At 42.8% G+C, this 16,054-nt stretch overlaps 1 protein-coding gene across 1 annotated transcript in view; it reads left to right on the forward strand.

Moving 5' to 3' along the window:
- The window catches only part of LOC130912451 (phospholipid-transporting ATPase ABCA1-like), a 273,656-nt gene that overhangs the window by 242,840 nt on the left and 14,762 nt on the right, over window positions 1-16,054 (forward strand). The window contains exons 41-43 of the mRNA XM_057830556.1: window positions 196-330; window positions 4,276-4,379; window positions 4,497-4,589. Coding sequence (XP_057686539.1) covers window positions 196-330; window positions 4,276-4,379; window positions 4,497-4,589 — 332 coding nt within the window. The remainder of the gene's footprint in view (window positions 1-195; window positions 331-4,275; window positions 4,380-4,496; window positions 4,590-16,054) is intronic.

Consider the following 16,054-nt stretch of genomic DNA (forward strand, 5'->3'; position numbering starts at 1 on the left):
GTTTTTTTTTTTTTTATGTAGGAATAAATCTTCTATTAATCAACATGTTCAAGTGATCACTTGATCAGTTTCTTTCCTATTTAAAGTTCAAAGTTTATCAAATTGTATGAAGCAGACGGTAAATTTCATCATGACTAACAAGGCCACGCCACAACATTTCAAAAACACAATTTTGTTTTTTGTGTTATCATTTAGGTGGCTGAATTGGCTTTGAAGAAGCTTGGACTCAGCAAGTTTGCCAAGCAAAAAGCTGAAGGTTACAGCGGAGGCAACATGCGGAAGCTCAACAGCGCTATAGCCCTCATTGGTGCTCCACCTGTTATGTTTCTGGTGAGGAAGGCAGCACCATAATCGATCTGACATTAAAATTGCTACAATGGAAAAATAACAACAGCTGTGTTCTCATAAAATACCATAAGTAAATGGGTCCAGAGACTTTTACGTGCAGTTTTGCTCGAGATATCAGCTACCCAATTCTTATCGCTCAAAAAAAAATCCAGTGTTTTTTTTTTTTTTTTTTTTTAAATTCAAGGAGACGCTGTTGAGTCATTTTGTTATGTTTTTTTGCAAGGTCGCAAAACGATAGAGATTACGCCAAGCTGCATGTTTCTGCAAACTTTGGAGAGTTTTCAACCATGTTAAGGCCTCCAAATTGTCCATTTTCATTTGCCCTGAAAAAATAATAATAATAATAATAATCCTTTGCAAAACAATAGGGCCCTTGCACCACCCGGTGCTCGGGCCCTCATAATAACTCTGCCTGCGAGCAGGACTGAACAGGTGTCACGCAGGTCAGGGTGGTGGCACATCGTCCCCCTTTCATCATTTCATGAGAAACTAACTTGCTTGAAACTCTCCTCTTTTTTAGGGATTACAAATACAATCACACACCTGTTAGAAAAAAAACCCTATTGAAGAGAGACGTGTAAAAAAGGCACTACTGAGCTGTGCGGCCACGCCCTTATTTAGAGCCAAAATGAATCTTCTGATTGGGCCCATTTAACCAAGTGTGCCAAATTTTATGGCTCTACAAGCTGCTTAAGTCCCTGAAAAAAATCTACTTCCATTTAATGGCGAACAAATTGTCTTCATGGCAACAGACAGAGACATTTGGACATGGGTATTAAAATGTATTACAAAAGGTCTTGTAACTACTCTGACCGACTTGAAAAAAACTGCACATGTATAATAAAAATGATTGACTTTCTGTTGCCACTAGTTGGCGCTGTAGGATTGATGCAAATGACCCTTACAAGACCCTTCAGGGTACGACTCTCACCAAGCACGGCAGGTTTGGCACAGATATGTTGTACGTCTGCCGAATATGACAGTTCAAGATTAGTGGCGAGACAAAATAACTATGGTCATTTTCATTTTTCTGTTTGGACCCTTGTGCTTTAAGTAAACCTCAATATTTTTCATCAGGCACCTGAACACATGTCTTAAGACTCCAGTGATGCAGGTTTGAGGTCAATTGATTTTTTTTACCTTCCAGGAGAAGCATGTCGTGTGAAAAAGGCTGGGTAATTGTCTCGCAGCTCAAGAAAATCTTTAAGAGCTGAGGTGAAAGGAAGCAGCTTTGTCTAGTACCGCTCCACAAATAGAATACATTTGAAATCAGCACATTTCACATGACTTCTATTCTGCTATTTGGAATGGGGGGCTTCTGGGTATCAAGTAAGAGGACTACTCCAGGTTATTGGGTTAGGATTCACATGCATATGTTGTAGCAGGCTCTATATGTTAAGCATTGCGGATCTGTTTTTGATAAAACCTAGGTGGTCCCTATTTATAAATAATGGCTTGTAACATTTTTTCAAAGGGAACCCAGAATCAAATGACATATTGGTTCTATATGCTTTATTTTAATGTTATTACCTCATATATCATGTACGACCTCTGAAAATAATTTGCATTTTAATATGATATTAAAAACGGGATTTCAACGTAAGTCGCCATTGTCATTTACGTTGCCATGTGGTGATGTAAAACTGCGCCACCGGCTTTAGCAATAAGCTCCTAGCCAATGCAAAATTAAAACAATGTCGTAAATGGTCGTCGATGCCAACGCAGATGTAAATGTACTAAAGCAGTTGTGTCAGGCGGCCAGGTGTGTGTGCCCAAGTCAACCAGTGTTACAGCGCTCCACTTTGGGCTTTTTGGCTCAAAACGAAATTGATTTTGGGCACTTTTGGAAAAAATACATTTGGGAACCTCCACCCCAAATAAAAGAAATACACTCCTTTAGGTTAATTTAGAATTTTAAAGGTGACATCGATGAGGAATACCAAAAGTGGCACACACAGAGCACAGGTTACATAACATAGCGGACACTAAATTCATACAATGAAGTGGGGCTATCAATTCAAGAGCGCATACTTTCTATATGAATAATCAACATGACTCAAGCATGTAATATGGCTGGCACAAGACAAAAACATTGTTGAACAATACAAAATTATCAGAATCATTGAAACATTAACTCTGAGGAAGAAAAAAGTCAAACTCGCTCCTGCCTTGGAGGAATTTTATTAATGACATTGGACACTGTCTCCTGATGGCGGGTGGAATACTTTTCAGTTGTAATGTGACGACATGACACACAGCAAAGAATAATTATATCCTACCAACTTCGAAAGGAATTTTGCCCCTATTTAATGCGTAACATAATTACAGCGACACCGTAGAACATGCCCCCATTGCGACGTACCCAACAATAACAACTTAGTTTTTAATATTATTTAAAACTATGAATCATTTTCTAAGGTTATATATTAAAGGGCATGACAACACCTGGGGAAATGCTAATATTCCATCATTTATCCATAAACGCATGCCTTTTGGATTCATATCATGCCACTTCGTGTAATTACACACATCGCAACACAAAGAAAATGATAGAAATTTGGATCGATTGTCAAGCTAAAAGGACCCGCCCCGAGATCCCGGAAATCTAGCATATTGTGTGCGTGACGTCACGACAAGGAAACAACCGGCTCAGTGCTGAGTACTGAATGGCGGCGATGATAGCGGACAATTTTGTTTCTAGTTGCAGCGACGAATCCGACGTAACAAACATTCTTCTAATGGTGAAGAGGAGAGTTATGAACCTTTCTTTGGTGTTTTGGGTTATCAGTTTGAGCCCAAACGAAAGCCATTGCAGCCTAATGAAAGGATCATTGAGGGGAGCAATAACAGTGATGAAACACCGGCAACATATCTTGTGGGAAACACCGAATGGTTTGTTTTGCATTTCCTTTTGTGAAGCTGATACACCATGACCCCAAAATAATGTAATGTATAGAATAATTGTCATTTATTGTGCTATCATAGGTTTTCGCTCTGCCAACAGACACAAATATGAATGGGATTAGAGGATTTGTTCTATATATTTTACGAGCGATAATTAATACATGTGTCCAGTCCTATATCCAATGCGTGATGTTTTTATTATAAAAGAGTACTCACTCTGGCCATTTCGAGCTTGGCTGCTCTGCTCCTTTGGTTAGCCTGGGGTGGTCTCATCAGAACCAGTCATCGTCCTCTTTCTTGAAATCTCGGGACATTTAGGTGACTGCGCGTGTACGGTGGGCACCGCATCTGCTTTCATCAGCAATTTCTTAGCAAAACCTGATTTCATTTGTCCATAGTTCGAATAGCTTTCAGGTGTAAAATGCGCACCACACAAAACCGTGCCGGAGGCCGGGTCTGCAAAATTAGCCCTCTTAGCACGAACGACCTTTACTCATTGTCTGCGTCGTCCAGCTCTTTTTCTCGCATTCGGGAACTCATGGGTACTACATTGCGATAAATGGCAATTTGTAAACCACATAGCATGACAGGTTTGAACCATTTTAGCGATTTTTTGATAAAACACGAACACAACTCTCTCGTCGATAAACAACGATGGTACCTGCCTCGACCTTTCGTTTCCTTGTTATGACGTCTCCGCCCCATTCGGCTGTTTCCAGAATACTTTCGGAAATGTTCGTAATTTTCGATCTATTTTCTTTAATTGCTCATGAATGTGATTTATTTTTTTGTTAACTTTATTAATATTTGTTATCTTGCCACACAGCGGTTCTATTGATATCTCACAGCCCCTTAGTGTTTTAATACCCTTTAAATATGAGTTACTAACATTAAGGTACGGAAACGGCATGTCATTTTACCCGGGGTCCCCTTGAAAGATGAGCTAGTGTTTTTGGTTTTTTTGTTTGTTTGTTTGTTTGTTTTTTCAAACCCCACTCCTCTTATTTTCATCTTTGCTCCCAGGATGAGCCCACCACGGGCATGGACCCACTGTCTAAAAGGTTCATGTGGGACAACATCCGGTGCCTCATCAAAGATGGAAGATCAGTTGTTCTGACTTCCCACAGGTATAGGGACTACAAAACCCACCAAAACTGCAATGAGATTTATTTTTATGTTGAGTGCACATCAAAGCATTTTCATAGTTCAACCGATCGGTAATTGCCTTTCATTTTTATGATCAGTATGGAGGAATGTGAGGCTCTCTGCGACAGAATAGCTATCATGGTCAGTGGCTCTTTCATGTGTCTTGGCTCTGTGCAGCACTTGAAGAACAGGTAACTAATATTATTTACGTGATTAAAGTCAATACTGCTGTGGGCATTGCTTCTCCATTATTTTCTGTTAGCCCCCCGCTACCCCCCCACCCCCAACTCTCTGCCACCACTGTAAATAGTATAATTTGACCATAAAATTACTATTATAAGTACACCTCTGCCTAACATTGTCCACTTTTTTTTTCTTTTAAAGAAAAAAAGTAACATACATCAACTTATAATAAAGTATACCTTTATTAACATTATTTTATTTGAAACAGAAAAGACTTAAAGCGCATCAATTTGCCTGAATAAAAAAAAGTCACATCCAAACTGTAAAAATACACTCAAGGTACATTTTTGACCATTTGATACTGAAAAATAAAATGTAATGAAATCAATCAATAATAACAAATTTAAATTGATTAGTGCTGAGGTGGTTGCAGCTAAAAGTTGCATTCGAAGGAATAATTGGTGGAGAATAAGCTTGCTTTCTGCCAAAACCCAGCGTGTTTAATTTCGATTAATATACGGATACATCCACTATCGTGCTGTCTTCATAGGCAATCAGACAAATCCAAGGCAAACAAAAATGGCATACTATATGTAGCACTTTAGAAAATTAGTCCCATACTGCCGTCTTGTGGCGAAAAAAAATGTGTCAATAAGTAACAAGCAATAAGCACATTATTTCACATCAACTGAGGACACATCCATAAATACAAAACATTTCTCCCAACACCCCCACTTGTTGTTGATGCCCAAACAACAAACAAATGAACTCCTACATTATCTTATATTTCTTTCAAATTCCAAAAATAACCCTGTCAAACTTTTTCAATTTTAACTTTGTTACAGGTTTGGTCATGATATCAGCTATCATGTCATCCGTTGGACAAAATATCAATGTTACTCTTCCCTGACTCACAGTAGACCTAATAAAATGATATTTTATGTCTACATGTTTGCATCTCTGTCTGGTAACAGGATTTTTGACAAGAGCGATTGTCCCCTGGTTGTCATCGTGCACAGTTGTTGGAGTGTACTGATAAAGATCAATGCTACCTAGTCGTTTTTCTAAATATGGGCATTCTTGTATGGTTGAAGCCAGTGCCGTATATTAAGCTTCACAGGTAGATAGTGCAGCTGTAGGTTGTTTCTGTTTTCCAAGATATTGGAAAACTGTTCCTGCTCAAGAAAACACAGTATCCTGAAGTAATGCGCCTGTCGCTAGTATCAGCTGCCCAGTCAGCATCACCATATGCCTGTATACCAAGTTTCTCATTTATTGTCTCCTTTGAAACTAAGGCTCTTTTTGGAAGTACTTTTAGGTATCGTAAGATCGTTCAGTAAAGTACAGTGATAACCTGCTTACCACATAGCTTTTTATTGCATCCTCGGTATAGTGAAGTTTTTGTTCACAAGGTGTTTCTCTGATTTTGCAATCAAGCATATCAAAGCACTCTAGTATCTTGTTTGAGTAGTTGACATTTTTACACAATCTTGAGTTTGAATGAAATCGGTGGCCAGAAAATTTTTAAGCTGTCCCACGTCTTTCATTTTGAACTTTTCTGCCAGCATCTCCTTCGTTTGTTTCAGAATACAATCATTGCTCGCAGCATTAATTAAGTCATCGACCCATATGTTGACTATTACCTTCTCATCATTTTGTTCTTTTGTATAAACACGTAGTGGTCAGCTTAGTTTTGTGTGAAATTGTTGTCAGTTAACCATTCATGTAAAACTCCGTTCCAATTTCAGCGTGATTTTTTGAGACCGTACAGTGATTTTTCAAGTTTGTAGACCACACCATTTATTTCTTCATAACCATCAGGTGGGTTGTTGTATATGTCATAGTCAATAGGAGCATGTAAGTACGCTGTCTTAACATCCATCTGATGTAACAACAGACTCTCTTGTGCCGCTTTCTGCAACACCACTCTTATACTTATCAAATTCATGGCCTCCTCATATGTTTGAGGTATACCAATTACCATCCTGTAGCAGTAGTCTACAGTGGTATGAACTCCATCACAATCCGTGTCTTCTGTTATGAAGTAAACGACTGTTTTCTCCTCTCTCGAGGGATACCTTCTACTCTCAAGGTCACATTTTGTCACTTCTGTTGGACATCTCACTATGTGAACTTGGTTCTAGAGGATCTTCAGTTCTGTTTTTGACCTCTACATTTGTTTGATCAGTTTTTGGTAACCTTATCATATTGTATTCTTCATCTTGATTCATGTCACATGTCTGTGACTGTTTTTCTATGACTTCATAGTTCACAAACTTTACCAGCCTATGTTTTTGTACTTTGTTTGTGTCTGGATAGTAGACTAGATATGCTGGACTGTTTTGTCATGAGGGGTTGGACTCTCTTCCACTCTGGAGTTGCCCACGGTGAGAGGCGTCAAGCAGGTGTGGGCATACTTATTGCCCCCCGGCTTGAAGTCTGTACGTTGGGTTTACCCCGGTAGACGAGAGGGTAGCCTCCCTTCGCCTTCGGGTGGGGGGACAGGTTCTGACTGTTGTTTGTGCTTATGCACCGAACAGCAGCTCCAGAGTACCCACCCTTTTTGGAGTCCTTGGAGGGTGTGCTGGAGATCGCCCCCTCTGGGGACTCCCTCATTCTCCTGGGGAACTTCAATGCTCACGTGGGCAATGACAGTGAGACCTGAAGGGGCGTGATTGGGAGGAACTACCCCGTGATCAGAACCCGAGTGGTGTTCTGTTATTGGACATCTGTGCTCAGCACGGTTTATCCATAACGAACACCATGTTGAAACAGGGGTGTCCATATATGCACTTGGCACCAGGACACCCTAGGCTGCAGTTCGATGATAGACTTTGTAATCGAGTTATCGGACTTATGGCCGCATGTTTTAGACACTCGGGTGAAGAGAAGGGCGGAGCTGTCAACTGATCACCACCTGGTGGTGTGTTGGCTCCGATGGCGGGGGAAGATGCTGGCCAGACCTGGCAGCCCAAACGTATTGTGAGGGTCTGCTGGGAACGTCTGGCAGAATCCCCTTTCAGAAAGAGTTTCAACACCCACCTCCGGCAGAACTTCTCCCTTGTCCCGGGGGACGTGAGGGGAATTCGGGTGGGCCATGTTCCGCACCTCCATTGTTGAGGCGGCCGATCGGAACTGTGGCCGTAAGGTGGTTGGTGCCTGTCGCGCCGGCAATCTCGAACCCGCTGGTGGACACCAACGGTAAGGGATTACGTCAAGCTGAAGAAAGAGGCCTATCGGGCCTTTTTGGCCTATGGGACTCTGGAGGCAGCTGACAGGTCCCGGCTAGCCAAGTGGACTGCAGCCTCGGCGGTTGCCGAGGTATAAACTTGGACATGGGAGGAGTTCGTTGAGGACATGGAAAATGACTTCCGGACTGCTTCAAGGAAATTCTGGTCCGGCGTCTGAGGGAAGAAAAGCAGTGCACCATTAATACTGTGTATAGTGAAGATCGGGTACTGCTGACCTCGACTCAGGACGTCGTGAGTCGGTGAGGAGAATACTTCGAAGCCCTCCTCAATTCCACCGACACGCCTTACTTTGAGGAAGCAGAGTCTAGAGATTCCGAGGTGGGCTCTCCGATCTCTGGGGTTAAAGTCACTGAGATGGTTGGAAAGCCCCTCGGTGGCAAGGCCCAGGGGTTCGATGAGATCCGTCCGGAGTTCTTAAAGGCTCTGGATGTTGTGGGGCTGTCGTGGCTTACACGCCTCTACAACATCGCGTGGACATCGGGGACAATGCCTCTGGATTGGCAGACCGGGGTGGTGGTCCCCCTTTTTAAAAAGGGGGACCGGAGCGTGTGTTCCAATTATAGAGGGATCACACTCCTCAGCCTCCCCGGTAAAGTCTATTCAGGGGTGCTGGAGAGGAGAGTCCATCGGGAAGTCGAATCTGGGATTCAGGAGGAGCAGTGTGGTTTTTGTCCCGGCCGTGGAACAGTGGACCAGCTCTTCACCCTCGGTAGGGTCCTCGAGGGTGCATGGGAGTTCGCCCAACCAGTCTGCATGTTTTTGTGGATCTGGAGAAAGCGTGCGACCGTGTGCCTCGGGGAGTCCTGTACCCAGCCCCTTGGTAAGGGCTGATCGGTCCCTGTATGTCCGGTGTCAGAGTTTGGTCCACACAGTAAGTCGAATTCGTTCCCAGTGAGGGTTGAACTCTGCCAAGGCTGCCATTTGTCACTGATCCATGATTTTTATGGACAGAATTTCTAAGCGGAGCCGAAGCGTTGAGGGGTCCAGTTTGGTGACCTCAGCATTGATACTCTGCTTTTTGCAGATGATGTGGTGCTGCTGGGTTCATCAAGCCGTGACCTCCAACTCTTACTGGAGCAGTTCGCAGCCGAATGTGAAGCGGTTGGGATGAAGATCAGCACCTCCAAATCCGAGACCATGGTCCTCAGTCGAAAAGGGTGGAGTGCCCTTTCCAGGTCCGGGATGAGATCCTGCCCAAAGTGGAGGAGTTTAAGTATCTTGGGGTCTTGTTCACGAGTGAGGGTAGGAGGGAGCGGAAGATTGACAGACGGATCGGTGCAGCGTCTGCAGTAATGCGGACTCTTCACCGGTCCGTAGTGGTGAAGAAGGAGCTGAGTCGAAAGGCAAAGCTCTTGATTTACCAGTCGATCTACGTTTCTACCCTCCCCTATGGTCACGAGCTGTGGGTCGCGACCGAAAGAACAAGATCCCGGATACAAGCGGCCAAAATGAGTTTCCTCCGCTGGGTGTCCGGGCTCTCCTTTAGAGATAAGGTGAGAAGCTCGGTCATCCGGGAGGGACTCGGCGTCGAGCCGCTACTCCTCCGTGTTGAGAGGAGCCAACTGAGGTGGCTCAGACATCTGGTTTGGATGCCTCCTGGACGCCTCCCAGGAGATGTGTTCCGGGTATGTCCCACCAGCGCCCCCAAGGACGATCCAGGACACACTGGAGAGACTATGTCTCTCGTCTGGCCTGGGAACACCTTGGGATCCCACCGGAGGAGCTGGTATAAGTGGCTGGGGAGAGGGAAGTCTGGGCTTCCCTGTTAAAGCTGCTGCCCCCGCGACCCGACCCCGGAGCAAGCAGAAGCTAATGGATGGAAGGATGTTTTTGTCTTAGCCAACAAACTGTCCTTGGCCACACTTGGAATCCAATTTTCATTTGTCTTGTTTGTATGTATAACATACAGACCCAAATTCTTGCATTCTGGAAATATTTGGTTTCTTGTTTGTCAACATCTGGTAAGGAGTTTACCCTGTATGTCGATTATAACATCTGTTGCGTACCATTGCTGCAGTTTGTACTGCATTGTGCCATAGGTATTCTGGTAGCCCACTTTCAACTACCTACTTTCGACACCTACACATTTCAAATAGTCTATGCCATCCTCTTTTAGCTGTCCCGTTTTGGCGTGGGCAATACGGTGCTGATGTTTCGTGTCTTATTTCACTTTTTCTCAACAATGTTTGGAACTCATTGCAAGTATATTCAGTCCCGTTACCAGATCGGATGCACCTTACTTTCCCATAAGGAGCGATATCTGCGAGAATTTTTTCTGTTGCTAGACCAGTGTCACTTTTCTTTTTCAGGAAATATGTGAATATTGTAATAATCTGTGAATAACTGCACATATTTGTAACCATCAATCGATTCCAGAGTTATTGGACCTGGAAGATCTGAGTGTACCGATTTTAAGGGGGTATCTGCTCAAGTATCTGGGTCTCTATTTCAAGTCTGAATAAATTTTCCTTGTATGTATACCCAGGGGTTTTGGGGGTTTTTTTTGGGGGGGGGGGTGGTGTCAAACCTCTTAAACAACTGAAATGCAAAGAAAACTGTTTTAGCACAGTTATTTCTATAACACATACAAAAACTGATTTTCATTCAAAATTGTATTTTTTCAATTATTTATTTGAAGCACACCATCTCTGCGTCGTCTTTGTTCCAGTCACGAGCATTTGCTTTTTTGGGTTGCTTTGTAGCTCTTGCTTGAGTCTTCATTACTCTGTCGCTTGATTCTGCTGCATTTAATTCTTCCGTTTCTTCAAAGCTTCAGAGTTTGGGTTTGAATTCTGAAAATGTTATGTTCTCCTCGTTCTGCGGCACATGTATTGCAAATGGCTTGTAACTTTCAGGCAGTTCTTTCAAGACCATTGCGTTAAGTAGACCATCTACTATTGTTTCACATGCATTCTTTAATCCTGTGATGGCGGTCTCAGCTCTTATTCTGTAGTCCATTTTGTTTTATTTTTTTATCTCTTGAAGAGATGTGAGCATGGTGTACAAGTTTATAATCTTGGGTTTTCCCTTCCCAGCATAATATTCTCTTAATATTTTAAGAGGTTTTCTTCCATCATTTGGCACATCTCTGATTATTAAGGAGAGGCTCTTATCATCAAGAAGTTGTATCATTTCAGCATGCATAGGCGCCCTCATTTTTCTTTTCATCATTTTCTCTCTGGGCTTCAGTGGCTGGCTCTACTAGCACTGTGTTCTTTAGCCCGAATAAATGAAAATGTCCCAATATTTTAGTTTCCCAGATTTCATATTTGGCTTCATCTCTGTCAAATGTCAGTCGAGGCAACCTACTTGTTCCTCGTGGATCAATGTTGCTTGTTAGCTTTTTCCGCTACCTAGCAGCCCGTGAGCACGCTGTCCATCGCGACCTTCTACATGGTGGAAAACTGACTTTACCTCCGAATGACTCCTGGACCCTTAACCTGTTGAGGTGGTTGCAGCTCAACGTTGCATTCGAAGGAATAATTGACAGAGAATAAGTTTTCTTTCAGCCAAAACTCGGCGTGTTTAATTTCTGATATTATGGGGATACATCCACTATTATGTCGTCTTCACAGGCAATCAGACAATTCCATGGCAAACAAAAATGACACACTATATTTAGCGCTTAAGAAAATTAGTCCCATACTGCCATCTTGTGGTAAAAAAACTAATGTGTCAATGAATAACAAGCAAAAGGGGGTGGCGTGGCTCAGTGGTAGAGTAGTTGTCCCCCAACCCAGAGGTTGTGGGTTCGATTCTTCGCCCTGATGAACTCGTCTAAGTGTCCTTGAGCAAGATACTGAACCCCATGTTGCTCCTGGGGCTGCGTCACCAGTAGGTGGATGGCGAGATAGTGTAAAGCGCCTTGAAAGGTGGAAAAGCGCTATGTAAGTATAACGCCATTTACCATTTACCAATAGGAACATTATTTCACATCAACTAAGGACACATCCATAAATACAAAACATTTCTCCCCACAATTAGAAACATTAACTCATGAAGACAATATGCCAAAAATTTGACTGAAAAAAACAAAACTGAATAGAAGAAAAAGACAGTGTCATTGGACAGAGGGGCAGTTTTTATTTTTGCTGCCCGCAGTATCACGTGCTTTGCAGTGTTTGCAATGGTGTGGGGTTATTTTACACTGATTATGCTAACAGTGCTCACTGGTTTACTGATATAACACTGAAAAAGCGGGACGATTGTTGGCACGTTTTCGCTGAAAAACAATCAAGCGGCTTATCAATGAGATTGGGGTCTAATGTCTTTAAGTGATGTCTTAATTGATTTGGCGTCCCGCTGTCCGCTACAATCATTTTTAGACACAGTAACCAGAGTGGTCTTTCCTCGTCTCCCACTGCATTAAAAGTCAAAGCCAAAAGCCAAACGGCCCGAAAACCGCATTATCGGTGGCCGGGGGAGAACCAGAGGTGAAGGCGGTCACCGTGACGATCCCAAGCTGAAAATGGCACTTCTCATGCGGACAGGAGAACCGGAGAAGACAGTGGGTCGCTGCGTAAGTCCGGCCAGAAAACGGCTCCCGAAAACTGCGCACAGCTCTTCATATCTCTGTTCTGTGTGCTCTTGCTTGGTTCATAAATACTGCACACACTCTGAAAATGATAGCGCCACTGCCACCCACTGAGCGGATGTACAAGTACACTTTATTCTAGTACGGCAAAAAAAGCATGTTCCCCGAGTCACATGCGCCATCCCCAGCATCGCTCTGCTGGTGAAGGGCATTGACCAGAATGTCATTACTGATGGTTCAAATGACAATGACGGGGTCTTGCTGTGTGCACGAAACCTTGAGGACATAACCTGTTGCCAAACCAACTTGCTGGAAAGCTTCAGGTGTTTAGGAAGCTTTAATTGGCTATCACTACTTTCAACTGGTTCCAAAGATTTTCCATGGAGTCGAAATCTGAAGATTGCCTCGACCACTCAAAGACCTTTAAATGCTTCTGATAAAGTCACTTTTTCGTTACCCAGCGCATTCGCAGTGTAGGCAGTTTCTATGAACATTTTAGGGCTGATGACGCCATTTACTGTGTTTGCACATGTAGGAACTAGGGACCAGAACCTTGAGCTCTTTAAACCCATTCTAGCTCCTACTCTGAGGCGGGGTCTTTCCCAATAGGGCCGTAGAAACTCGATTACGTGGGTGTTCGTTGATTTGCTGAAATCTCTGTACGCCCCTTGCCATATTCGCGTGTGTTGAGGAGCCGCCGTATTTAACAAAAAAATCCTAGCCTGTGATATCAGCCGTGTATATCTGTTTACAGCAGTGCTTCTCAATTATTTTCTGTTGCGCCCCCCCAAGGAAGACGTAAATGTTTCGCGCCCCCCGCCAAAACTCTCTGCCGCCACTGTAAATAGTATCATTTGTCTATAAAATTACTAATATAAATACGCATCTGCCTAACATTGTGTCCTTTTTTTCTAATAAAGAAAAAAAGTAACATAGATCAACTTTTAATAAAGTATAACTTTATTAACATTGTTTTGTTTGTAACAGAGAAGACTTGACGCGCATCAATTTGCCTGAATTAAAAAAAAAAAAAAAAAAGTCACATCCAAACTATAAAAATACACTCAAGGTACATTTTTGACCATTTGATACAGAAAAATAAAATGTAATAAAATCAGTCAATAATAACAAATTCAAATTGATTAGAAACATTCACTCATGAGGACAATATGCCAAAAATTTTGACCAAAAAAAACAAAACTGAATAGAAGAAAAAAAGTGTCTTTGGACAGAAGGAACGTTTTTATTTTCGCTGCTCACAGTGGTGATAATGTGGCGATTCACCACAGTGCTCACTGGTTTACTGATATAACACTGACAAAGCGGAACGATTGTGGCAATTGGCAATATTCGGCACACTTTCGCTGAAAAACAATCAAGCGGCTTATCAATGAGATTGAGGTCTTTAAGTGGCGTCTTAATTGATTTGGCTTCAGACTCTCCGCTATAATAATTTTTAGACTCAGTAAACAGTGGTCGTTCCTCATTTCCCACTATATTAAAAGGCAAACGGCCCGAAAAAAAGCGCATTCTCAGCGGCCAAGTAGGTGAGGGCGGTCGTCGTGACGATCCTAAGCCGAAAATGGCACTTCTCGGGCGGAGACGTGAGAACCGGAGAAGACAGTGGAAGCTGCGTGAGTGAGTCCGGTTGGAAAACGGCTTTCCTAAACGGCTGCGGCCCACTGCTCCTCATATTGGTTTTGTGCTGAGTGCTCTTCCTTAGTTCAAAAATACTGCGCGCACTCTGAAAATGAGAGCGTCACTGCCACCCACTGAGTGGATGTGCAAGTACACTTTATTTCAGTGCGGCAAAAAAAAATTAAAAAAAATAAAGCATGTTCCCCGAGGTCACATGCGCCCCCCCTGGCATCGCTCTGCGCCCCCCCAGGGGGGCGCGCCCCACTATTTGAGAAATACTGGTTTACAGTAAACACATTTAATATGTTATACATTGCCTCCGTTGTCTTCTACTGTCTGCTCTCATTTTTTACTCCGTTAAACGAAGAAATGTCGCCAGCCTTTGGATCGGTCGTCTTCTTACTTGAATCTGTGTGCTCTTTCAGTGTCGTCGTTAGATACTCAATGAAGTCACCTATGGACACTATTTATAACAAACACACGACTGCAAAGCTGCCTCTCAATCTTCCAAATTTTTAATTTGCAATTTCTCCCACATGCAAGTTCTCCTGTCTCTCACCGAGACTTCCCTTCTCTTCACAACATAAGTGTGCTCAAAATCCCTACCGCAATAAGGCCATGTCCACACGAAGCAGGGTACTGTATTTGGCAAAAAGAAGATATTTTTCCACGGTTTGACCGATCATCCACACGCGCACGGAGATTTGAACCAAGGTTCTTAAAAACGACAGGGAAGGTGAAGATTTGCGAATTCTGCGTTTGTGGCTCCATCATGTGGACACTGATAACCGAAGATTTAACTGTGGAAACGTCACTGGCTGCGACAAACTTTGTCCTCACGTCACACATGAGACCAATGTTTACATTTGGAGTCAACATGGAAACTGTCACTGTGCGTTTAGATCTAATTATTTGACAGGTGGTGTTGGCATCCATTTATTTACAAACTCTTGAATTGCTCCATATTGAGGAACACTAGCGGAGGACGAGATTACTGACAATTATTTGTCGGTTCACACGTACGGGACTGGCGCCATGTTTTCCAATTTTAAGAAGTGACGTCACTAGAAGGGAAGCCTACTCTGATTGGATGGGATTTGGGGAACTGCTGCCACCTTGAGGCCATACATTGTTATGAATATACCTAATACGAATAAATGCGGTTGGCTGTGGACACGTTTTTTTCTACAAACGTGCAGGTGTGGACACAATTATTTTTTACCGGCAGGATCCTTGGTTTTAAAAAACCCTGCTAGGTGTGGACTTTCCAAATGATTGCTCCAATTGTAATTCAGAAAAACAAATGAAATTGAGAGAACACATTAATATAAAACAATTAGTGTAAATAAAGCACACAGAGGAGTTGCATGTAAAACCAATAAAACCATCCTTTGAACATGCTTTTTTTTTTTTTTTTTACACAAGCTTCGCTCAAAACTCTTATATCCCATACTACCGATGTGTCATCCACAGAGTACACTTATTTGCTGTTTCCATTTGACTTAGTTTTTTTTTGCCATAGGTGGGTGAGGCAATTAAATAATGCGTCTGTAAGAGCCATATTCATTTTGTTGAAAACAAGCCAGCCTGGGTCAGCCTGACAGGTTATTTCAACACAAGTGAATGGAACAGCGGGTGCGTCTGATTCTGTGCAAAGTTTTTTTTTTACCTTAATGTAATGCCACTAGCCCCTTTTTAGTGGCATTTCTGTGTGGCGCACGTCCAAAACGACATCGTAGGCGCCATGCAGTAATGCCTCTAAAAAGGGGCAAGTGGCATTACAGCGTCACTGGTGCAGAATACAATGTCACAGCAGTTCACATTAGGTGCCCTATTTGTGTGTGGACACGACTATCTGACAAAGGATGATTCCTATAACTAACTATATGCGAAGCCTGCAGTTATATGAAAAGAATACTCATGTTCTTACGGTCCAAAAGCAGCTATTGTCATGATGAAAGTCCCTGTCACATTTCGAGGCATCTTCAGTGTCATTGCTGACGGAAGGTTTTTGCTCAAAATCTGATGGTACGTGGCCCAATGGCGCCAA

The sequence above is a fragment of the Corythoichthys intestinalis genome, chromosome 1 (genome assembly GCF_030265065.1).
Source record: "Corythoichthys intestinalis isolate RoL2023-P3 chromosome 1, ASM3026506v1, whole genome shotgun sequence".
Taxonomy (NCBI): Eukaryota; Metazoa; Chordata; class Actinopteri; order Syngnathiformes; family Syngnathidae; genus Corythoichthys; species Corythoichthys intestinalis.